Genomic DNA, 24741 nt, shown 5'->3' with positions numbered 1-24741 from the left:
CGCCATGTGCAAGGGAAAGAATACATCCGCATCACGATAACCGTTGCCCGTGAAACATGAGGATTTGAGCATTGCGTAACACGGGTCGCTTCCTCAGGTTATTTTGCGAACGAACGACGAAGCCCAGTGGCAAACTGTGAGTGAGGTCAGTTCCTCCCGGCATGCTTCGAAAATGATCATCCCAGTCTAGATTTAGTTTTTCTTGTCGCTTTTCCCGATTTTTCATGCCCGCTCTTGATGCATGATGCATGTTATTCTATTTGCTACTCGAACGATGCCGGTGCTAGCGATTGCTGTCACTCTCGACAGTCGCTGATGGCGACATCCCTGCTCGATGTGCGTGTGACATTAGCCAGTTGCACAATCAGCGAAACTGTATCCTGCCGGTGCCGTTGCACGAGTGGCAGCCGTTGGACATGCTGATGCAATAAATCATTCAAATGTTCTGCATTGTCTGGTGGCGTTGACGGGCCGGAAGGGATGCAGGTTGTCTAGTGTCGTTTTCAACAAATTTTCATTCGTGTTATAGATTGTCAGTTTGCTTGAAGGATTGTTTGAAAAGGTATAAAAAAATTCTCGATGATTGTGTGACGGTGACGGACCAGCTGTCTGGTTTTATTATTTTACTTATTCAATTTGCATGATAGGTTTTGTTGTTGTTCTGTTATTTTTTCCTCTAACAAGCTGTGTGTTTTAATTGGTTGTTGCGTAGAGGTTGCTGTGGTTCTTTGTGTTTTCGCACTTTTACTATCTAAATTATTCCCTTTCTTCTAATTGCAGCTATGGCTAGCTGGCGCTGTCAACATGGGATAAATATGCTGTTTCTTTTTATCGTGCATTTGAATCATGGTAAGTAAAAGAAGGTTGTTTATATCATTTTTGTATTTTTGATTTAGAGTTATTTTTTCTTCTGGAGTAGAAAATGCAAGTAGCAAACCAATATATTTATATTTAGATGACGTATTCATAACTTATCTCTCTTTAACTTTTAGTATCACAATGACAGTTTTGTGACACATATTAAAAAAGCTGCTCGTATTAAAACTAATTCTTATTCAAGCGATGCATTACGGACAGAAAGTAAAATAAGTAAAACAAAACATTTCTTTCTCTAACGAAATCTACTAACAAGAACAAAAAGCTCTCTTGGGCTGCTAACACAAAATAGCGAATGAAAAAAACAACTCCCATCCGCATGACGCTCAATGTTTGGTAAAATAACGCTCACTGAAACCTTCCCAAAAACAGAAACACATTCGTCACCGTACTATTTGCGAAAACGAAATGTTTAACAATCTTTTCAGTGAGCACTTTCCACCTCCTTGGGGACATATGAGCTCCAAAGCCTATCGCAACCAAATGTACCGCATTTTGATTTATTAGCTCTGATTGCCCTTCGGTACCCAAAGACTGGGTTCGGTGGTGCTGCCACGGTTGGTGCATTCACTTTCCCTCGAGCTATTGAAATGAAGCAGAATGAAAAGAAAACAAAATAAAATAAACGTACCGGCATGTTTGCCGATCCTTATATCCACCGGTACATCTTTGTGTGGTTTTAAATCGAAATACAGAAATACCACGCAGGAAGCATTGTTGGCGCTGTTTGTCGGTTTGAGCCGTGGTCGCACGGCCAAAGGTGGGGAAGAGCGTGCAGGCAAAAGGCGAACAAACAGGGAGAATATGATCCACTGCAGAGAAAGCGCATTGGAAATGAAGCATGAAGCAATACTGCTGTAATCTGCTAAAAACCATCAGCATCCGCGAAGGTCAACTGTGCCGGTTGGCACAAAACGACTGGGCGTCTCCATTGGGAGAATGGTTTTTAAGTGAGGTTAGGGTTTGTTTCTTTCGTACGTATGGCTTGGCTCGGTGGTGCTGTAGGGAAATTTATTCATCATTCGAGTGCCGAATAATGTAGATGCTTCATCATTCTAGTCTTTTGTTTTGTTTTAGTGGATTTGGTATTTTAAGTATTGTTGAAACACAACGAGAAGAAAATCAATTTCAAAAGCCTACAGGATCTATCGTTAAGCTATACGAGGCTGCAATAATTAAAAACCAGTTTGCATTAATATATCTTTTCCTGGTTAACAAACATAAGGAAAGAGCAATACTTTAGTATTTTTTTAAATATTCAATTACCAAAATTTTCTTTTAAGATACTGTAAGCTTTTAATCCTTTCAATTTAATTCAAAAACATCAATTGACTTTTACAGAAGACTGTTTACTTCGTTCTACATTAAAATTGACAAAAAATAATCATCAAAACAAGTACTTACCTAATGCATTTCAGCATTTGAATCACTTTCCGATTCAAAACCAACAAGAAACATACAAGTAAAACTGCTTTCAAACATGTGAAATGTCTGCTGGCTGTGGAGCGAGAAAAAATAACAGATGAAAATAAAAGATTCCGGGAATTTCAACCCTTTTTTGTACGCAATCCATATGTGCTACAGAATGGGAGCTCTGGAAACACTGGAAGAACATATCCAAAAACCCACACCCTCGACATGCCTCTGGTAGAATGTGAAAGTGTTCGGAAGGGAATGGATTTCTGAGCTTTTTTTCCTGTTGCCCAACAACAAAACCCACAAGTAGCAAACGGAAATGACAGGAAGTGATAACGCCAGATAGTCGGAATCAGATTTTGATGGTCTGGGCGCGGCATCAAAAGAATGGATTGTTTTTTTTTCTTCTTCGGTGCTGCTCACTGTTTTTGTGTCTTGTCGTGATTGAGTCAAGAAGAACAGTATCGTTTGTTTCAGCCCCTTTGCAGGGTTACTCAAATCGAAGCGGACGGGAATGGTTGTGATGGAAATAACGTTATGCGAATACGTTTGCGTGATATTTATTATTGTGTGCACTGTTTTTAAGTGGTATATCATTCATTAAAGTACAACATCTATCTTATACACCTTTTCTGGTGAAGGGATAGATTATATGCTTGAAAGAATGAAGTATTTTATTTAATGCAAAATATTTACTGAGATCGTTAACTTGAACTCGCCAATGCATCATTCCGCTTCTTCTCCTAGACATATTTTTACACAACGTCTGCAAGAAAAGATAAAACAAAATTGGTGTGAATTCTCAAACACAAACTTGCTACTAACTTATCATGCGTTTCCGCCTGTTAGAATATTGTTTTTGCCGCTTAGATGTATGCCAGGAAAAGGAAAAGGATGAAGAAAACCAACATCACCGGATTGCCTGCGGTCACAACATACGCCTGGCTTTCATCCGACTGGCGTCAAAATTGAATTTGATCGCAGAACAGAACGGTGCACCATCAGTTTTTACTGTTACTGGCCACGTTAGGCTGTGCCAACGTTGGTGTTAGCATAGCTGTGAGTTTTACTGTTACGCCGTGTGCTTGTGTCTGTGTGTGTTGGGCTTTCTTCGTATTCCGTGTCACACGTACAGGCTGAGATTTTCAGATCGTGTGACGTTGGAGCCGTAATCTGCGTTTCGCACAACACGAAATCATTTTTCCATTTAACCAAAACGTGAACATTTTCAAGCGATGAGAGAAAAAAACTGTTGAAAAAGTAAGCTCAGCGTGGAACGGTCATTTGAGAATCGGAGAAACAAATTGAAAACACGTCAAACCATCATCAAATGTCTTGATGCGCTGAGGCGGAACGATTTTCGGAGTGGAATTAGTTTTTTTTGTCCTCACTTCCTATGTGATGATTCCGATGGGAAAACAGTACTAAAAATTATTCAAATGGCTACAAAATGGGTAAAATTCACACCGAAACAAAACAAGCCTACGTTATCTTTCATCAGTAACGTCTAGAATGATTTATTAATAGCCATTTGTGCCTAACGATTCGACGCATTTTTGTGAATGGTTTTGCATTTTGCGTACGCATGCAAGAATGGGATTTAACTGGGGGTAATTCACACCATTCGATTGACTCGTTATGGTTCGCGAATTCGCCACGCACGCACACACACACACACAGTTCCATAAAACTCTGTGAGGAAACGTGCGATCATATATACTCACACCAATGGAGTGTAATTTAAATAATAATGGCTCATTCCGCTTCCGTTTTGCCTTTGGGGCACGAACGAAAGGAATGTTCAAGCACATGAACATTCCCTTTCGTCGTCCATTGTACACGCAAAGCTGCTTTGCATAAGGGCTAAAGGAAGATGCCATGGTTTATTTTTTGCTATCGCACCCATTTTCTGTACCTTTTTTTTGTAAAGCGATACGTTCGTGGTAACGTTTGCCTGGGCAACACACCCTTAAGGACATGGGTGAAGTGTGTGTGCCATGCTGGGAACTAATTTCACGGTTCCCGTGAGACTCATGTGTGTGATCATGCGATGGAGAAGTCTAATTAATTTGAAATTAATTTGGTGGTTCCGTGTTTGTAATTGTAATTGATACGATCGCTGTTTGTTTTCAATTTGTTTGTACGTAAGGTGGGTGGGAAATGTGTTTGTGTTACAATTATTTAAAAAAAAAAACGGCTGATGAGTATGACAGGAGTTTTTAAAGTTATTGGTTGAATAAAGAGAAAAATCCATGAACATCCCATGCAAAATATGGTGCAGGCATTATTATGCATTTGTTTTACATTTATTGTACATTTTCTAGAGAAACCTGCTTAATAAGATTACTTGGCGAAACGTGACTCGCTAGCAGTTATGTGGCACGCCCATGAAATATCTTCCAGCAGTACATAAATCGTGAATTAATAAGACAAAAACACATTACGCATACAGCGCAAACGGAAGAGTTCCTGCATTAATGGAAGGCACGAAGGAAAAAAAACCCGAATCGGAAACTCTGCGTTCAGATTGGTTTTTTTTTGAGGATATAAGTGCAGACGATCGTAAAACCATTTGTCTTGTTTTTAACGAACATTGTGCAGATATCTAATTCGGTGAAGTAAAAAATGGGACCGGAGCAATGGCACCGGGAATATTCATGAGCCCCCGAGCTCCGAAATCTAAGAATTGCGTTTCTTCCCATCCTCAATGTGTAAGCAAAAGGCTTGCATACATATTTAGTCTCACAGTGACCTTTCTGTGTCGATGTGGAGCTTTCGGCTTTCGTGGACCTGCCCGGCGAAATATTGCGGTAAGTTCTGGAAAGTGAAAGAAATTTAAAAAGGATCACCGGAGATGGAATACCGACACGCTAACCGTAACCGTACCGTTCTGGCAGTTAACGGGGGACAAAAGGCCGTTCGGGCGGGTTATTTAAGGCCAAAACCATTTCTACAGTACTTTACGGGGTCCGATGTAATCCTTTTATCTGTTATCTGCTTTGCGTTCGCCGGTCTGGGCGGCACACAATAATGGTGATGGTCAGTGAGGGCCAGCAGGAAAAAGCATAGCAATTCCACCGGAGGTAGCCATCTTTTAAATGTCTGCGCAACATGCAATGGCTGTGCGAGATGTAACCGCGCAAGGATGAAATCTTTTACTCGACAATGGTCTTAACAAGTGGATCCTTTTTTCTGGATCCTAGAAGTGAAAACATATGAATATTAATCTGAAGTTTTAACCCGTCAGAGTGTAGGGTCACTTGTCCGATTGTGGCGAACAATAGGCATGGAGTTTCATGGGCTATGCTTCACAGGAACATTGTACCTTTGTTATTCATAAGGTTTTGCACATAAATCAGTATTTAAACGTCATAGTAAAAAGTAGCATGAACGCACCAAATTGTGCACGATGTTCATGTTTAGTTAGGCAAGCGGTTAAATTTACATATTGGCTTATATGAACATTGACGTTATTCTTAATTATACATGATCTACCAAAGCTATCGGCATTGTGCGGAAGAAAGGAGATAAATGGAAATCCATTAACGTTAATTGTTTTACCTTGACCGAGTTCCATTCGAGAAACGAATACGTTTTTATTTTGCGAGGGAAACAAGAAGCGAAAAACTCTGCTTTAGTATTCGTTATTAATTGTATGATAGCAGCTTTCGTTTAAAAATAAATCAACTCATTTTAACCGTCAGTTCGTGTATGAAATAGGTGTGTATTGTGTATAAATTATGGTGATTTCGCATAACGACTCCTGAAAGTATGCAATTCATAATTACCGAGTATTGATTTCACAAGTATTTGGTTGCTGCTTAGTTAAATTCGTTTTTTCTGGTCTAATCGTCAAATTAGTGTTTCAGAATGAACAAAATCGGTGCTATTCGAATAATGTCTATACAAGCATGAGCTGATGCTTCCTGAAAAGTATTTTATTGTGAAAGTTTTGTTTATTCGTTAATCAACTATCGGAATTTGGGACGTATAGCATTGGTGCCTTTAATTGAATTTATTTCATGCCAATTTTGACAACAGCCAATCGTATCCATCCCAATACGATTTACGCCATTTTCCTGGCACCACAACGAGCACATAAACCACATCAATAAATCTACCGCTCGATCGATTGAAGGGCCTCAGCTGCTTGCGATGCTATTGCCGTGGCTGGCTGTGGTGAGTGTTTTCTGTTAATTAACTGTGTTGCCTGCTTGTCCAATCCTCCAATCAGCTCGGTTGCCATGCAATCACAAACACGTCTGGCAAAACGGGCCTTCAACAGCTGCGTATCCGCTGGGGATGTGTTCCAGATTTGAGATCAACAGTCCCCAGTGCTTACTGTGGAGATTGCAACAATCCACTCGCAACCGATCACTGGCTGTATTATGGCAATATCAGATTGACTTTTTTCGACCAGATTTTCCTACAAATGGTACCACACCAGATGGGAATCGACCATTTCCGGAATTGATAATCGATAGGAAAGTCTACATGTGTGTGTGGGTGTATGTGTGTGTGCAGGTTTACCTTCCCTGATGGCGCTTTTCCGAACCGACATTACGGGGAGCTTAATTATACGCTTATAATCGTTACCAATCAATTTGGGAGTTTGCCGTTCGACCTCCGGTTTCCCAAAACCTCCCTGTGGGTTAGAGCGCATCACAAAACATTCCGGCGGTGCCTTTTCCGACCGATTCAATTTGGTGCCAATTTTATGATCGAACACAATTAACGGCAAAATTTTGATAACTGTTTGCAGTCAATTGGAATTAAATTACGGGTCTGATCGGGCATTCAAAGCCAATGTGAATGTTTCGCTCCCTTAGAAAACGGCCTGAGGTGATCCGATAACATTCGGTTCTAGTGATAGCAGGAATTCTTTCATAATCGAGTACCATATTTTATGGCCCTTCTTAAATTATCCTTATCTTCTGCAAAAAAGTTTTGAGGTTACTAAACGAACGATAACGGTATGATGATTAATTGAATTTATAAATAAGCCTTGCTACTTCAATGCAGTTCATTTGAGACTTTCACTCAGCCGTAGGGAAACTGTTTGTAGTAACAATGCAAACACAGTAACGTGAGATGTTTTTATTTCTTAAATATGTGATTTACGAGGTGGTCCGTTCGTTGCCTTCGTTCGATGAGATTTATCAACTCATCAGCTCGTTTTCCCACTGATCCGTGTGTGTACGGATTGTGCATCAAGCGTACATAACCGTACATATATCATCGGATGGAATGTATCGTCAATATTTAAACTAACGCTAATCTTCTCTTCCTTCTGGGTACATTCCGTACAATCAAGTTGCATTATCGCTACACACTCTCGATTAGATACGACAGTTGATTTATGTTTCGTTATCCGTGACAACATCTCACACCTTACTGCTGAGCTGTCACTTTTCATTGGTCTTCGAAGTGTTTCCTACTCTTTTTTTTTCGTTTATCTGACTGCAAGCAATAAGTCTCGTGAAACCACAACTTGGCTGACCGAGCAAGATTGATATCAACGATAAATTAATTCTCGCTCTTGGTGGCAACGCCATAATACCGGCAAGGGACAGGGTTGCTAGAAACTCCCAATCAAAAGAAGCTTCCTGATATCAGTGTGAATGGAGTGATTCGTTCAGCTGGGCAACTAAGCTCTTTAATACTGCCTGGAAAAAACGATGCAAGTCGATTATGCTGTTGACGGTTTTATCGTGTGGTATTTAACGTTAAGATGCTTCAAATAGAACAAATGGAACGATAGATCTTAATCTAGCGACCGTTCATTGGAAATCGCTCAGTTAAAAGCTATAAGGACACAATTGAAACTATGTCCAGTTATCTCACAGCTAAGATACTTAGAATTTATTATACCTCCTTGAAATCGCTCGCGCCAACATGTATGCAAATCGCATGGTACATATATCATAGCAACGGGTTTCTTTTCACCTATGACAGATTCGTCTACTAAGGCAACTAAAATAATAATATTTTTGGGAAGATAATAAAACACCTTGATTTTTTGCATTTTAAATATGACAACGGACCACATTCATTCAGACGATACATTACACCGTTCTACCATTGGTCTGAAATCAATTTACGAGCGTAACCAATACCTTTCACAAACTCCTTGGTAGAGGAAAAGTGTCTCATTTATAACCGACCACACGACATAGCGATTTCCGTTTGACGCCTTCAAACTGCCAGTTTGTACTTGTAATTTGTATCTTCCCGTTTTTGCTTCTCGTTCCAAATCGTTCCATTTCCCGATCTACGGCGGCCATCAATTGAAACGCACCCACTTATCCCTTCAGGCATCACAAAGTCACTGCAGACCTTCTCGGAAGAACAGTTCTTGCTGGAGCTGAGTGACGATCGGAGTAGCTCACAGGGAACTCATCCCACGGTGCGTAGTAGGCCACCGTACCTTGGCAACCTGCACCTTGGCTTTCACCAGCCACACCACCCGGCACCGGAAGCGAGTGAGAACGAAATTTACGACTCGGACGAAAGTAATCTGCTCCGGACGCCGCTCGACCGTGGGCCACACTTTGATTTGTCCGCCTCGAAGAACATTACAGCACTGGTCGGGAAGACGGCCTATCTCAACTGCCGGGTGAAAAACATCGGCAACAAAACGGTAAATTTCAATTACTGCACTGCACTGTATTTTCCTTTCGACTTCCATTCGGTTCCAGTTGCCTTTAGTTCCAGCTTCATTCCAGTGATGATTCCCATACATTTTTTGTTTGTTTGTTCGACGTTGCGAATTGCAGAGTTCCAATCGAATAAGCTACCGTATGGTTCGATAAATTCTAACCCAGTGTTCCATTTGTTTTTGTGCGACTTCCTGTGCGGTCCATTTATCAACACACGTTAACCCTCCGGGCGTAACATTCGTCCCCGGTAGGTGTCCTGGGTGCGGCATCGTGACATTCATCTGTTAACCGTAGGTAGATTCACCTATACATCCGACCAGCGTTTCCAAGCTGTACATAATCCCCAAACAGACGATTGGTCACTACAAGTAAGTTCCTTTCCATCCCCAGTTCTTTTGTTTCTTTTCTTGTTTGGTTTATCACATGCCCATGGGAGCACACGCCTTTGGGGGAAAAAATGAACTGGCTATATTGACACTATAACTGGGTCTACCCCAAACCATCGATCATTGGGAGGCGTAGGCACGAGATTCACTGTCAAGCTGGAGATACATGCCAGGGTTTTTGTTTTGTCTCTCTTTCACCTTTTGCCTTTTGCGCCCTGGAACTAACTAATACGGTACCGTTCGTTGTTCTTTCAGATTAGATACCCACAGAAGCGAGACACTGGCGTGTACGAGTGCCAGATCTCGACTACGCCACCGGTCGGACATTCGATGTTCCTCTCCGTAGTAGGTAAGCATCCAACTGTCTCTAATGGACACATACTGGTTTCGGTTGATACGCGAGATGCGAGCGTTTTTTTTTTGTGTCACGCTTTACTTTATGCTTCAGATCCGTGCACGAATCTATTTAATGCTTGTCTATGATGCATTCAGCACGCACTCTCTCCTGCTTTTATGTCCTTTGGTTTGCTTTCAACTTCAACTAAAAACACTCCAACCTACCCATTTCTCTACTTCCCCAGAACCAATCACCACGATCGTTGGTGTACCGGATCTGTATATCAACACGGGCTCAACTGTAAATTTAACCTGTATAGTGCGGAACTCACCCGAACCTCCCTCAACTATTATTTGGACACACAACAATCAGGTATAGCGGAGAGCAAAGCAGAGAGTCGTGGAACTCGGAGGGATTATACATGAATGAATGTGGGAACATTTTGGGCATGGGTCGCATGGTGGCCTGTTTCGTTTCAACGTCCTGTGTTGTTGGGTTTATATTTTCTTCGAAATGGGTGTGATTTATGCTGTGCCATTATGGTGGGATTTGAGTGTCCAAATTTCATGCCATTGTTAGAATAAATATTTCGGTTTACGGCAACCGCTTTGTTTAGGGTTCGTATTAGATTCAAGCGAGACTTATGAATGTTAGTAAAATTTAAACCTACTCACAAGGTTTGAATCTGTAAGAGAAAACCAGTCAAAACATTTGAAGAGGAAAGGCAATGGCAATGGTTTTATCGTTGTTTGGAACAATGGAAATTCATTCGAATCTCTCCAATGTTCAAGCAAGCAAATTGCCATTTTTATTTGCTTAAGAGCTACTTGGCTATTTTCATTGGACAGTTTTTGTTCAGCTATACGCTTCCTATCACTTTTTTTTCTGCAGTGCATTTTCGCCGCACAGTCCCGTGCAAAATGAAACGAATAGATAAAATACCAAAGATACTGGGAAAAGGATCTCGCTGGTACAATGATGCTAAAAAAGCACGAAAGAATGTGGACTTACGCTTGAATTTCTGTGCAAATTATTCCAATGAAATGTGATGCTTGTGTTTGCTTTCTGATTTTTTCATCATCTCTGCTGCTGAATAATGAATAATGAAGCATCGTTCAATATAGCACCGGCAGGTCACGCGCCGGCTCAATCTCACTATCGAACATTTCATCGTGGGTTGAAAATCAATGAAGTTAGAAATAGAACTAATGGAATGATTCGGCATCGATGATTCTTATTTATTCTGTTTCATATTTTCCTTTCTCGACGGTGTCTTTCCCGACAGGAGATCAACTACGATTCGCCCCGGGGTGGTGTGTCGGTCATAACGGAAAAGGGTGAAACGACGACATCCTACCTGCTAATACAGCGCGCCCGTACGACTGACACCGGGAAGTACGTCTGCTCACCGTCGAATGCCGACCCTTCCACGATTAACGTGCACATTCTTAATGGTACCAGCTTCATTACTTCCATGCCACCGTAGCTCTGTTTAAAAACCGCTGTAATCGTTCGATGTTTCCTTCCTCCATTTACTTTAAAGGGGAACATCCGGCAGCCATGCAGCATGGCGGTCAGCTGCGGATAGGAGATCCACTGAACGTGTTCGTCCTCTGGCTGATTAGCTTTCTACTCGGACGGCGATGAAAGTGCAATTCCGAACGCAAAAACCACGGACGGGAACGGGTCACAGTCCTTCCTCAAACCCTTCCACAGTTTAGCCACAAAATGGATCCCACGCACAAATATAGCCAGCCAGCGTGATAGAGAGCGAGAGGCAACCGTGGGGCACACAGTGCGGCACATCAAAGTGTGGCACGCAAATTAGAGCTAATTAGATTAAATGTGCCAGTTGACCAATGTTGGTGCAGGTGCAGGACAAAACAATGGGATGTGACTGGATGTAGGATAAATTAATTTGCGGTTTTCAAATGGCCAAACGATTGCGGCAAAATACTGTCCGCGTAAACACACACACACGCGCACTTACGCGTATTCAAACACTGATTGGCGGTAAATGACGAATTGAGCAGTTACTAATCATGCCAATGATCGATTTCGACGATGGTTGGCAGCATCATAATTAGTCCAAAGAGTGAAGGGTTTTTTTTAAACCGGTGCGCGTGCGGTTTTGTACCGTTCAAGGTTGTTAGATTTGCTTCACGTGTTTGCATCACGTGTTTGACTGATTTGATTGTTTGATCTGCATAAAAAATAGTACTGAAAAATGTTAATCACACAGATTAAAACGCATTTGTTTTGTCGTATTGTTTAACTCGCTGTTCAAATTATTTTACCACAATGCTCAAAAATTCATTGGCTCTAGAAAGCATTAGCTGTCATACCCGGTCGTTTCCTTTTGAGTAAAAAAATCCTTGACACTACATGAGATCCTGAAGCAGAATAAAAACAATAAAAAAATGCTCAGTTATAAGCATTCTGTGTTCCAATAACTTTGTTTGGAACGATTTTTTGTGCAGAAAATAATGTGAAAAAATTCACTGCGACCAGTGAAGCTCTTTGATAAAATTTCGGAAATTTCAACATCAAATGAAAGCAACCTACGTGTCAGTCGATGAAATGGGTTTATGCTTGTTTTAGGTAAATGAATAATAAAGAGGAAAACCAATGTATCATATTTGTAATTGTGTTTCTTTTCGCTATATTTTAATCGTTTTGAAAGAAATACCACGTACCAGTTGTTGTCTTATCCTGTGAAGCAAATATTATCAATTAATAAAGGACAATAAGTTTAAATGACAATTTACTCAAAACAACTTGTAAGTTACAGTAAAATATTATTTTATTTGGAAGAATTAAATGGCTTTTGATATGGAACTTTGCGTCAAATATAATACACTTTATAAACAAAATAACAAACAGGCGGAGTACCTTAACACTAACTTTTCTGACACAAAGCTATAGCTGCTAAAGGCTTTTCAGGAAATCTATGAACAATAAACCATATACTAGGGGAAAATTCCACAATTCTGTCTGTAATGACTAGTTGATCCATCTTCCAGATAAGGCTATAATTGCATTGAAAGATGCTAGGCTAAAGGAGCTACAGAATCTAGTTTGTTCTTTTTAGATATAATGTAAGATTAAGGATTTTCATAAGATTCAGCACCCAAGATGCAAGCGATTACATGTGATTGTCACCTGAGTTAAGAGATTATTGTTGTCAAATTGACTTAGATGTCTCACAACATTGGACAGGACATAAGATGCTTCTCCAAAGACAGAGGACTACTCTTGTTATTTATATATTCGCTTCTGAACTATATTTTTTAGAAAAGTAGTCGTAAGTCTCATACCAAGCATTAAGATATAGAATGTTGATGAAATATATTTTTGATCATAAAGTTTCAATCCACTTGAGATGCATTTTTGAGACAAAACACATCCAAATCAAACTTGTTGCTTTGTTCCATAATTTATTTAAATGTTTACAAAAAAGTAGAACACCAGTCCATCGAGGCCTTTTTTCCAGCAACAAACTCATACATACTTCTAGCAAACCGCATAAAAGCATCCTTGAAATCGTGGCACATTTTTCACGATCAAGCGACACTCCTTTCTCGTCTCTAGGGCACAAACGACGTGTCGAAAACACTTTACGACCGTATGTAATTCCTACCAGCACTTCCTTGACGAACCATCCAGCACACCTTAGCCTGGAAGACGAATTCACTCTACCCTACCATCCACATACACACAATACAAGCACTTAGCCGTTGTAATGGTTCGGAAGTAATTTCGATGTTTTCCGGTTGGTTGAAATTAACCTTACCCGGTTGCACGATACCCCACCCACGTTTACCACCGACTGCGGTTGGCATCATATGTTATGCTTTCATTTCTGCACCTTTTATTCACCGCCACGCCATGGTCGCTGTAGCGGTTTGCGATTGTGGCCGCGTGTACCGTGATGAAGGGTGTCAAAGAAAAATATATATATGAGCAATCCGTACAATGCGGGCACGGGCGAAGGATAAGAAGGATTTTCGCATGGATCTATGGACGACGTGTGTGTATATCCTTCTATGCTTTCGGGGTCCGTTCCGGTTCGTTGTTCGTAAACGGAATGAGATCGCAAACGATATTGGGTCGCAGAGGTGACAGGAACAGAGGGTTCGGTGGGCGCTAACAAGAGAAAAAAGAGAAAGTACCTCCTTTTGTGTGTGGTTGTGCGAGTGAGTGGGTAGCGTATTGGTGGAGAAGACGTCACCTTCCTATGGTAGATCGTGGTTACATGGCTTAATTAAGATTGTCACCATCGATGGGGGGCGAGGATGTGGAGCGTCGTGAAAAGCAATTCAAAGAGCAAAACGAACCGACAAAAGTAAGATAACGAAAATGTAGAAAATTGTCTCACCGATGCAGGACGATATTGCGATACGGGTTTCTATTTGTATACATGTCCACCGTTCGAAAATCCGCAGTATTGTTCTGAGGAAAATGGGTAACCTGTTGTTAACGAATTCCCCTGCTTTGGCTGGGTACATTGAAACAAACAAACACAGATCGAGCTTTTCGAGGTGGTGGCATCTGTTACACGCCACGCATACTATTGAAATTGAAAGAAAACTTTCTTTGCAGTGGGATTGTTTTGGGTTTCGTCCCTGTCAGTCCTGCCATCGTGCCGTTCCATTCGATACATGTTTTTGTGTGCTATTGATGCATTAGTGCACACGGGGCTTGAAAAAAACGAGGGAACTAATTTTCCAGCTCATTACATTTTTAAAATTTAAGGACTTTGTGAAAAGAAGCATGAATGAATGACTACCACCTGCGTGTTGGAATTGATCGATCGAATGTGTTTGGCTGTGCGATGGGAATTCCTTTCTCTGTGCATGAAATCTCTCACTGGAGATACGCATCAGCATTTCTTCGATAACAACAAATTGTGAGCTTCGACATGACTGGCTTCAGTCAGTTTTGTAATTTCATGATCCGTTTGGTACAGTGTTCCAATCGGCTGACGATGGTTGGCGTGCAGTGCTGAGAGTAATTTATGCTGACATCGAATCACAAAAGGGAAAATTTGAGATGAAATTGGACATGCAAATTTTGCTGGTACTAGATGAGATCTGCTGACTCGATTGAGCAGTTGCTAGTGACACAATGTTTTAAAATATTCTCGCCAACACTTTTAAATGAAGACATTTGGTGAAAATTGAACGACGAGATTCGTATGAGACACATGTGAGTCAGGGGATAAGTCTCGTTTTTATTTTCTGATATTCATCAGTCCCAATCCGTTTAAGAATACAGCCGAACGTTTGTCTAGTTTAGCTTAGATTGTTCAAAATTTGACTATTTAGCAGAGTTGTGGAAAACTTAGGCAGTATTATTGAGGACAATCATTCAATGCAATATTGTTTTGAAAACATCAGATAATCTTGTACATATATTTTAAAATAGTTAACAACTGCAAAAATCAATGAACGACTTTAGAAATTCGCACTTTTCAACAAGATAAATTGTATAATAAAAGCTCTAGCAAATTGTTGAAGATTGATGTGAACTTGACATTGCGTTCAATTTCAAGCCGCCATAATCGTGCTATAAACGAGCTTTTTAGAACATCAGTCGTAAAAATGGCAAAGGAAAGCTTTCAGAGCTTTTCCTTGTTCTGAAACCTATTCGCTCAAAAAAGCTCGATATACTCTACATTGTTCTCAACGTGTCTCTCGCTATGCAATTCTCTCTTTTCTTGTTTAAGTTTTGTTTACAATTGTTTGTTACTAGCCACCCGCCTGCTGCTGAGGATTATCCTTTGATTTTACCTAGTTTATTAGTTTATTACCTAGTTTTTTAGTTTAATGTTTATGTTTAACCTTAAAAAGTTATAGATTATTACAGTGCTGTTTCCAAATACTACGTATGTTGTAAAAGTTCAATTGTTCGAATACTAAATGCGCGTTGATGGATCCATTCTGGAAATAAATCTTTCATTAATTTTATCGTCATCACCTCAATCCAATTAAGTTTTTGTTTCGGATTCAATTGGATCAAGGTTTTTACATTACTCCTGCGTCTTGTAACCGTAAGCTTTAAAAAAGGCATCCGATCGAAGTTGATTCTCGCTTAAGGTGTACCACCGTTTTGTTTCCGGGTCATCAGCACGTGCGAAGCATTAGCGTGAATCGGTAACAGGCGCGTGGAATGGTTGTGCTGTATTTGTCTCCTTTCAAGAAGTCGTTTGGATTGTTACCACGGTACCGTTTCTAAACAAGCTCAGCAAAACTTTAGAACCACAGCGCGCTGTTTGTAAAACACAGCCGTCACAACCAGCAAAGCACGGACGGCTTAAAAAATACGCTCCCCTGCACGGGCCAACATCGGGAAGGACATTCGTTCCGATTTTACCACATTCTGTTGCAGATTATCGGCTGTGAAGTGTTATCGGGATCATTTCGAAAGCGGAACGATGGAATAGAAATGACCATGGCAGCAACGGCAACTCCCAGGAAACGACACGTTTCGCTGGCACAGTGTTGAAACGGCCCCTGGCCCGGTTCGCCTGTCGTTCGGTCGTTTGCGCTGACGGCCATTCCGTGCGATTGTTTGCGCTCAATGACCGAAGAAACGAAAACACACAACACGGCACGAGGAAATAAGATCACGCTCACGTCAGCATAAGAATATGAGCCATTGTTCTATGCTGCAGTTGTACGAGGTGCTTAGTGCTTACGATTTTCCCCGTACGGTTTATTTTAGCACACCCATCGCAAAATGGGATCGTACCGGGATAAAGGGTATACCGTTGTCACTATTACTTACAGGCGATTATTATCGCAGGGAAATAATCGAAAGCCGCACCAGTACAGCTGGGACTGGGACAACACGTTGGGTTGCGAGATGTGTTCGATGCAGATATGCATACGATTTGAATTTTGTGATATCTTGCACTGCGCTATCTATTGGTTATGGTAGCAGTGGTAGTTTAGCACACACTAAGCAACTTCTCGATTTGCAAAATAGTGACCATGTAATACGAATCATGGTACAAAGTACTAGGCGTCTCCATTAAAATTGGTTACTTTTACGTATTAGAAAAGCCGCATAAACTTGAACATAACAACAGTAAATTTAACTCGTTAAAATGAATAAACCGTTGAAAAAAACTGTAACTACCAGCCACTGATCAAACAAATGAACTATAGTAATAGTCACAATGTATGAGGCGTCTCCATCAAATGAGACAATAGTTAATATTTACAAAAAAATACTCATATTCATAAAAAAGGATCGTCAGAAAAACAAAGACAAAAGACCCTTTTATTACGACATTCTTTATTTCGCTATCATATCAAGATATGCGGAATCAATAACTTAATGAACCTGATAATCCCCACGCAATCTTTAATCGCATCGCAACAAGAGTACTCAAAACTGTTTTGTGAAATGTTTGCGTATGTGCTCAACTTCAATTATCTAATTAAAGTAGTTTAACATGCAATTTTCTCATTTGATTAATTTTGCGTAATTGATAACGTTCATCGACGATTGCTTACAACAGCACAAACCACCCTACTATAACTTCAGTTGACATACCCATTTATCACATCTAGAGCTGCCATACAGAAACTGCCACGCCGTTACGCGTCGCGAGTACGCGGAGGAACACAGACAGGTGGGTATATTCGGTAAAACATATTTATTTTATGCTTCGGTCAAACATAAACTTGACCGTTTTATTGTTGGCTCCGGTAAACCGTCCAGGCGGCTGGCACGCATTTTTATGAAGCCATCATTTGCGCCAACCATGCGGTTCAAACGTTCAACTCAGTGTCAGGTGAATTGTTATTGTTGTTGGCGCGGATTCTTCCCGGTGCACAGTGCTTGCAGGTACTGGGACATGCAGGGTTGTGTGGGAGACTTTATGTGTGCGATGGTGTTTTTTTATTTCATTTATCTCATTGCTGTCTACCTTTGCTGGAGTCGATTTGTCGAATGGTTTTTTGCTGTTTTTACGGGGATATTTTGCTGGTGTTGTGCTTGCAGCAAGCAGTAAAATGTACCAAGGTTTGGGTTGCTGGGCAAACATTTGGTGGACAAACAGAACCACCGCTCGGGAACCGGATAATGGATTGATTTAGTGTATGGCTTTCGATTGTACGATGGTCGGTAAAGCGATATTTTCACTGTGCTGCCATCCCGTTTTCCTCACACATGTAATGAGTTGGTGTTAATTATCAATTTGCGGAAATTAATTCGATGCGAATAAACAATTTAATATGCAGCTCGTTTTTTTCTTGTTGTTATTCAGTGTGGAGTGGATTGGTAAAATTAAATCAAACAAGCACTAATTAAATATTTGCCATCATGGGAGGAACCACACAAATGGGAAAGAGTAAGGTTGAGTTGCGTTGAACGTCGAGTAAAAATAGTTACAGTTGAGTCACAAAGATTATTAATATTCAAGCAAAATATTATCGACGAGGAGGATCAACAGTTGTTGTTTTCTTTGGAGGCTTAACTTATAATTGACGTGGAAACCAAAATAATTAAATCGCTTTTGATACACTCCGCATAAGAAAATAGCATCGCAAAGCACAATGGTATGAGTTTTCTCAACCATAAAAGGGTCTCCACTTCTTGCATGAGTTAATAGCTTCATTCAAAGTACCATTTGCACAATTTGAACAGGCAATTTATGTGACACTTGAAAACAGATCAACAAATTCCAAATTTGTCACTCTGCGAAGTTGATTAACTCATAAAATCCATAGTTCATAGCTCGTTCCTTTCTTCAGTGCGTTACATTTTATGCCCTATTGGCGAATGCAAACAGAGTCGCGATTCGCGTGTTGCTTTACAGCGCTGATTTAAACGCCATTCCATTCCCGTGCATGCGGGCAGCTGGGCGCTGCATACCATAACCATCCCACAGGCATGGATTTAAATTGGTAGCAGCACGTGAAAATGGAACGGTTGAAGTTTTAGGATGGTTCTGGCGATAAAATTTTACCGCACATCGAGTAATGATCCGGGCCCGCGAATAGGTGCTGTATATACGTCCGCAGCATACATACACTTACACCTCCACACATACTGACACCCTTGCACGATCGTTAGTACTATTCGTCCGGCCCGGAAAGCAACTGGTTGTGGGATCAGATCTTCCGGATTGGTGAAATGGTACGAAATTTGTGGTTTCGAGAGGAACCGCTCGGAATGGGTTGGGCTATTACCGCGTTTTATAGAGCAATGAGCCTTGAGGAAGTTTGAAATTGGACCGTAACGTCAGTGGCAATGGAATCGCCTGGTTTCGGGATGAGCATCAATCCTTCCTTCCGTTGAACAGGAGACCATTGATTTGACGATCGTGATTTCCTGCGCCGGGTTATGATGTGGTGGAATGCGTGTGGTTTTATTAGCCGTTAGTGGTAAAGCATATTTTGTAGACATTTCAGATGAATTTCCAGCGAGCTTAGATTAAATCGTGGCATAAAAACATCTGACTGTACCTAATCCCATCCCAGCAAGCAACTTAACCCGCTTTCTTTTCTATTTCACATGTCATTTGGTCTAACGCATACCAACTTAGATAAAAAATAAAAGTGGTTTTCTGCACTTGTATCCTTTACACAATCCTCTGCATATGATACGTGAAAAGCACGCGACAAAACTCATTTATAACGTGAACCAGTTGTCCATTGTCACACAGACACCATCATAGTCACTACTCCGTAGGGCCTTTCCTCAGGTGAACTTGATAATGGAAATAGTTTTCCATATCGCCATCCTTTACATTCAACGATAGCACCACAAACGTATAGTAGAGACAGATAATAGAGAACATGCAAAAAGGGAAAGTTTGCAATAGAATTCGAAATGAAATTGAGCAAAGTGAAATTGGATAGCATTTAAATTAAACTTTAAACAGCCTGGAACAGTAGATACAATTGAAAAAAAAAACCAAGGGAAGTCACAATTTCCAAAAAAATGGTATAGTTTTGGATTAGAATTGCGGTCTGAACTAGATAAGGCGTGTTGTTGTTACTTTATAACGTTTTCTCTCTTTGTTGTGCTTTAAAAATATTTGGAGAAGAATGTCACTTGTAAAACATCATTGTAGTTAAAAACCGTCCACACCATCGTCCTTTATTTAGTTTTAAGCTTTTGCTACTTTCCGCTAGGTGTCGTTGTATTTGCTGGAGAGAATATTTTCCACGGTAGAATTGTGAGAATTTGTGTTTGTTCTTATACATCTAACAGCGTATTCAATAAAATTTTATGTATTATAGCACTTTTACAACGATCTAGCTTATGTTGTTGTTAAATTACTAGAGTCTATAGCAATAACACTATAGCGAATGACTGCCTAAGAATAATTCATGTAATGCCACTCTTCGTTTCCCATCACCACTAAATGAGCATTTTTACAATTTTGCATCGCAAGTAAATATTGCATCCTCACGCTAGTGCTTCCAATGGTAAATTTTTTTCCAAATTTGAAAAAGAATTGAATCGCTTAGCTGCAAAAATTAGTAAAACGATCGATTTCAAAGGCATTCATTTGAGCATTCATTTGTTTACTTGATTTGCAAACATCATTCTTTGTCGATCGCATCAGCATCATGTTGCCAATCGATATAGTTACACGAAGGCAAACAGTTTTTAGTCTAATCTTAAATAACCATTTTCGGACAGTAGCTTGTTTATTTCAGCACGTAAATGCAATCCACTTTTTATGGTTGTATCATAGGAAATTATAACATGCACAAAGGAATTTACGCCACATAGTTTTGAAATAATTTTATTTAATGCAAGTATACAAATGCAATCCATGGAAAAATCTCCATAAGTTAATGTAAAAAAGGAAAAAGAAAACAGGGAAACAATTGAACACCGATTACAGGAAATTCAGTAAAAAAGTTGCAAAACAATTTACAGTTAAAATTGATTTTTAACTCATTGCTAAATTCTTTGAATTGGACAAAAATAAAGCCATATTTATCTGTAAAAAAAAAATCTCCACTAACAGCATATCAATCAATGCGATGGGAAACACTGCTTCAAATCACAATTTGTTGAACAGTTGAACCACCGCGAGCCTATTTGTTTTGGGGCGCGTCTTATTTGAAAAAAATCATTGAGCTTTGGCCACGCACCGCACCCAAAAAACTAGGAAAAATTCAACCAAAGCTTGTTATGTCAACCAGCAGGCCAGTACAGCAGTCGACGTGAGCAGGGAACTTAATCCCGATGTACCAGCAAACATTGTTACGCCATTCAGTACAAACCATCCGGTGCATTTGTTGCACTGCTCCCCTGCATAATGCAGTATCGTGTCTATTTCGGGCGAGGCAAGGGAAATGGTATTGGAAAAGGAGAAAGCTCACAGTGCGCCTCAGTGTTTTAGATGCAGTGAGACACTCGCTCAACCTTTCGCTTCAATCACTTTCTCTCCACAGTTGGGCGTTTGTTTACGCGTGTGCGGTGGACAGGAACAGCGAGAAGAGGCAGGGTTCTGTTTTTTTTTCTCGGGAAACATTATTTTCGTTCCCATTTTGTGCAGTGCCATTCGCGGGATTGTGATACATTCTGTAACCATCGTTGCGCCATAACAAATCGGTTGCATTGTCATCCTTGACGAGCTTATGAAACGTGCATGCGTTACAAAGCACCGTGCAGCATTTGGTTCGGTGGAGGTGGCATTTTTATACTGTACAGCCTTCAAGCCCTGGTTCCCCACCCCTGCCTCCCCTGACCCCTTTGTGCTTACCTTCTCTATCGGGCCATTCTTTGTTCAATTTCGGCCATCCTACCCTGGTGCACAGCACGATGGCACGGTTGACGTTTACTTTCGTATATTTATTTATTTATTTATATCAGGCTCAACTCAATTTCGCTTCACTGGTTACGTTTTATAGCCCCACTGGTCACTGGGGCTCCGACCAACCGAGAGCTCTTCTGTTCATCCCCGGCTGGCCGTGGCAAAATATTCTCCGTACGGTGAAACAAATAGATCGCTGGCGTGGTTCAATCGCAAAACCTACGAGCCCGCTTCGCCACATCGCACCGAACCCCTAGTAAAACCTTGTAAACAGGCAAACCATTTTCATTTTCATTTTAGCATGCCATGGGAAAACGTTTTGGAGTACTTTTTGGGGGATTTTCCATCTCACGGGATGCGGACCCTTCTCGCCTTTCGTGTACCACCTCCCCTGCATGGCGCGATGATCAACCAATGTGATCATTCGATATTCTGATGTGGACACATTTTTATCACTCTTTTATTTTATTGCCCCAGCATGGCGTCCGAGCACGCTGCTGGTGGATGTACGAAGCTCCCTCGCACGCTTCCATGTCACGGTCATGTTGTTGTGGGGCCGATGGGGGGAAAGAATATTTCGCGAACCGCCCTGTCTACTTTTGGTAGGGGGCCAAGCGATGATAGCCAGCTTTTGACAAATAATCTACCCTAACGAATAGGAAGAAGCGTTTGGGAACTAAGGAGAACCCCCGTCGGTCCGTTGCTATTGTGCTGTTGATTGAGAATAGTAAGGGATGAAGGGAGAGAGCAAAAATAAAGCGAAACGATGACACACTTGATTGTTCCGGCGAATGGTACAGAACGCCTCCATTTTTTTATAGTTCGGAGTTTCCTGCGCACTTTCATGAATCTTCTCGCGACCGTACCGAACGCACAATAGCAGATTTGATCTAGTTTCTAGCGCTTTTGGTGCGATAGCGAAGGAGATTGTTTGATACACGCGGGTAGCAGCGCAGTGTTTCAATAAATTCGTTCCACTCGAGATCGACAGCTGTTTTGTAGCCTTCATTTCATATTCGATCACTATTTGTGCGTTATTAAACCATCGCGCAACCATCAGTCACGCGAGACGAGCGTGGCTTTAGAGCGTAGCAACGTATTGCAATGGGTAATGTCTTTATTTTACAATCGATTCACCAAGAAGCTGAAATTTCTTCAAAACTTAATAATTACTAATACGGTAAAACAGGACTTCTCCAAACAATTATAATATAGTTCCATAATTTTTGGACCTCCTGAATAATCGAAAAATTATACCAAAATCCTCGTGGTAAGGAAAGTCCCTCATAAAATCTTGATTTAGCTCAATCGATCCACGCATAAAGGCCCACCACTAGAAACAAAAAAAAAACCACCATTCGCCAATAGCTGCCAAAGATTGAGGGCGGTGTGAAATCAGTGGACATAACAGTTCACCTATAGCTAACCATGCTGACCGTGTTTTAATGAGATAAGTTATCGAACTAATTCCCCCAACCAATTGGCGTTGACCTTTAGCACGGGTTTGGTTTGGATGTTTTGTGCGGGCATGTGCACATTTCTGCTCTCGATTTGGGGCACTAGGTTGATCATGGAGGCAAAATTTCAGAAGATAAACATGTAATCATGCAGGATATTTTAACACTGTGAAGGTTTGTGGTGTAACAAGAAAAACAAGAGACAATAATCCATGTGCCTTAAAGTTGGATGGTGGCTTAATATTCACACCGCAAGTTGACCTAGTGTTTGAATTACAGAATTGGATTACATTATTGGATCAAATTTTTTTCCAGTAGGGACCGATTTAGGTTCCTACGAGGAATTCAACTGCTGCAACTGCACAGCAACGGAACAATAAGAGCGTATTTTATATATCTTCCCAGTTTAAGCCTTAAACACAACATGGCTATTCCATGGTGGTAAACCTAATGCTGCAGTGAGCATCACAATTCGCAACCGCAATCTTATCACCTGGAAAGAAAACTTTCTCTCCTTATCTACAGCTCACTTCCTACCAACAACTTTCTTCTGTACTTGTTTAAATAGCAACTAAAATATCTAATCTGCTTACCTGTTCCTACACTTTCCAATCACATAATTGTTCTCCGTACCGAGAAAATACAACTCCGACACGCAAATCAGTCAGCCGTATCCGTGCCTGACAGGACCGATTAGAAGTTTCCAAGCATGAACGACATACGATGACGTTTAATGTGTGGCAGTCCATAAGTCGAGCCCGGTACACATCGTACGTACGCTTGCTAATTGAATCGAATAACTAGCAATTAGGGCGGTCACGTGGAAACGATTCCAGAATGTGAAGGAGTAGTGTCTCTTTTTTATAAGATAGTGGTTGTGTTTGCAGTGCGCCAGTATCAATAGAAGCAAGTGCATACTTTTGCAACAGTGCACCTTCCAGTGCGTAATACGACCTGTGAGAGATGTGACGCTCCATTAATGAATTCCCAGAAGCTGTGCAGTGCTTCACTGTACGAAGCGACGGTTTTGACAAATAATCAGCACAGAACAAAAATTGTCATGGAAAGCACATAAATCCGGTTGAGTTCATCAAAGGCCATTGTGGGTTGTGCGTTGTGAGTTGTGGAATGACTTTGTGCAGGACAGAAACCGGCTGGAATGTGTTTGTGGGATGCCATAAATTTAATTACCCTACAGATCATAAGCCACACAGTCGATTCGAAGTGGACCTGGGCGGGGCGGCAAGGCGGCAGTGCAAGAGTTATCATTGTGAAAATAACTTCCTTCACCAGCAGAATGTGTAATATCTCTTCCATGCTTTAAATAGCTTAAAACAACTAAACCTCTCTACGTCATACGCCGCCTGCCCGACAACTCACAATATTGAGTCAAAGGACACGGGATAGTGCCAGAATCAAACAAAAAAAGCGACAGAGCTGGGAAAAGTTTTGCTCTCTCCGTTGGGGGCTGGGGGCGAGAAAGTGGGGCCTGGTGGAATACCCTTTTGGACAGTTCCGTCCTGTGGGTAGCCTGTGTTTGACATGTTTTCCGCTCGACCAGACCACCGCACTGTCTGCCGATAGGAGCACTACCATTCTTTCTACACTGCTGTACCGGTTGGTGGAATATGTAGTAGTTTGGCTCAAGCTCTACTGCGTCAGCTAATTTTTTTTTTCGTTGCTTCTCCATTTTGTAGATCGGGTTCGCTTTCTTCTGCACGTTCCATTTGTTCTTTTATCTGCTAACGCACCGTGACAGGCACCGTTCGTTCGAATCGATGGTATCGTGTTCTTGTCGTGTATGGTCACTGGTTGTAAC

The 24741-nt window shown here is 41.0% G+C and overlaps 1 protein-coding gene across 1 annotated transcript; it reads left to right on the top strand.

Moving 5' to 3' along the window:
- The first annotated feature begins 782 nt into the window (after window positions 1-782).
- On the top strand, window positions 783-11321 carry LOC128715468 (zwei Ig domain protein zig-8-like). Its single transcript, XM_053810371.1, has 7 exons — window positions 783-849; window positions 8607-8932; window positions 9203-9319; window positions 9593-9686; window positions 9919-10046; window positions 10960-11128; window positions 11218-11321. The coding sequence occupies exons 1-7, from the start codon at window positions 783-785 to the stop codon at window positions 11319-11321; spliced, it is 1005 nt and encodes a 334-aa protein (XP_053666346.1).
- Window positions 11322-24741: the final 13420 nt, after the last annotated feature.

The sequence above is a fragment of the Anopheles marshallii genome, chromosome 3 (genome assembly GCF_943734725.1).
Source record: "Anopheles marshallii chromosome 3, idAnoMarsDA_429_01, whole genome shotgun sequence".
NCBI lineage: Eukaryota > Metazoa > Arthropoda > Insecta > Diptera > Culicidae > Anopheles > Anopheles marshallii.
The sequence above is the reverse complement of the archived record's forward strand: the minus strand, read 5'-3'. Positions and strand labels throughout refer to the sequence as shown.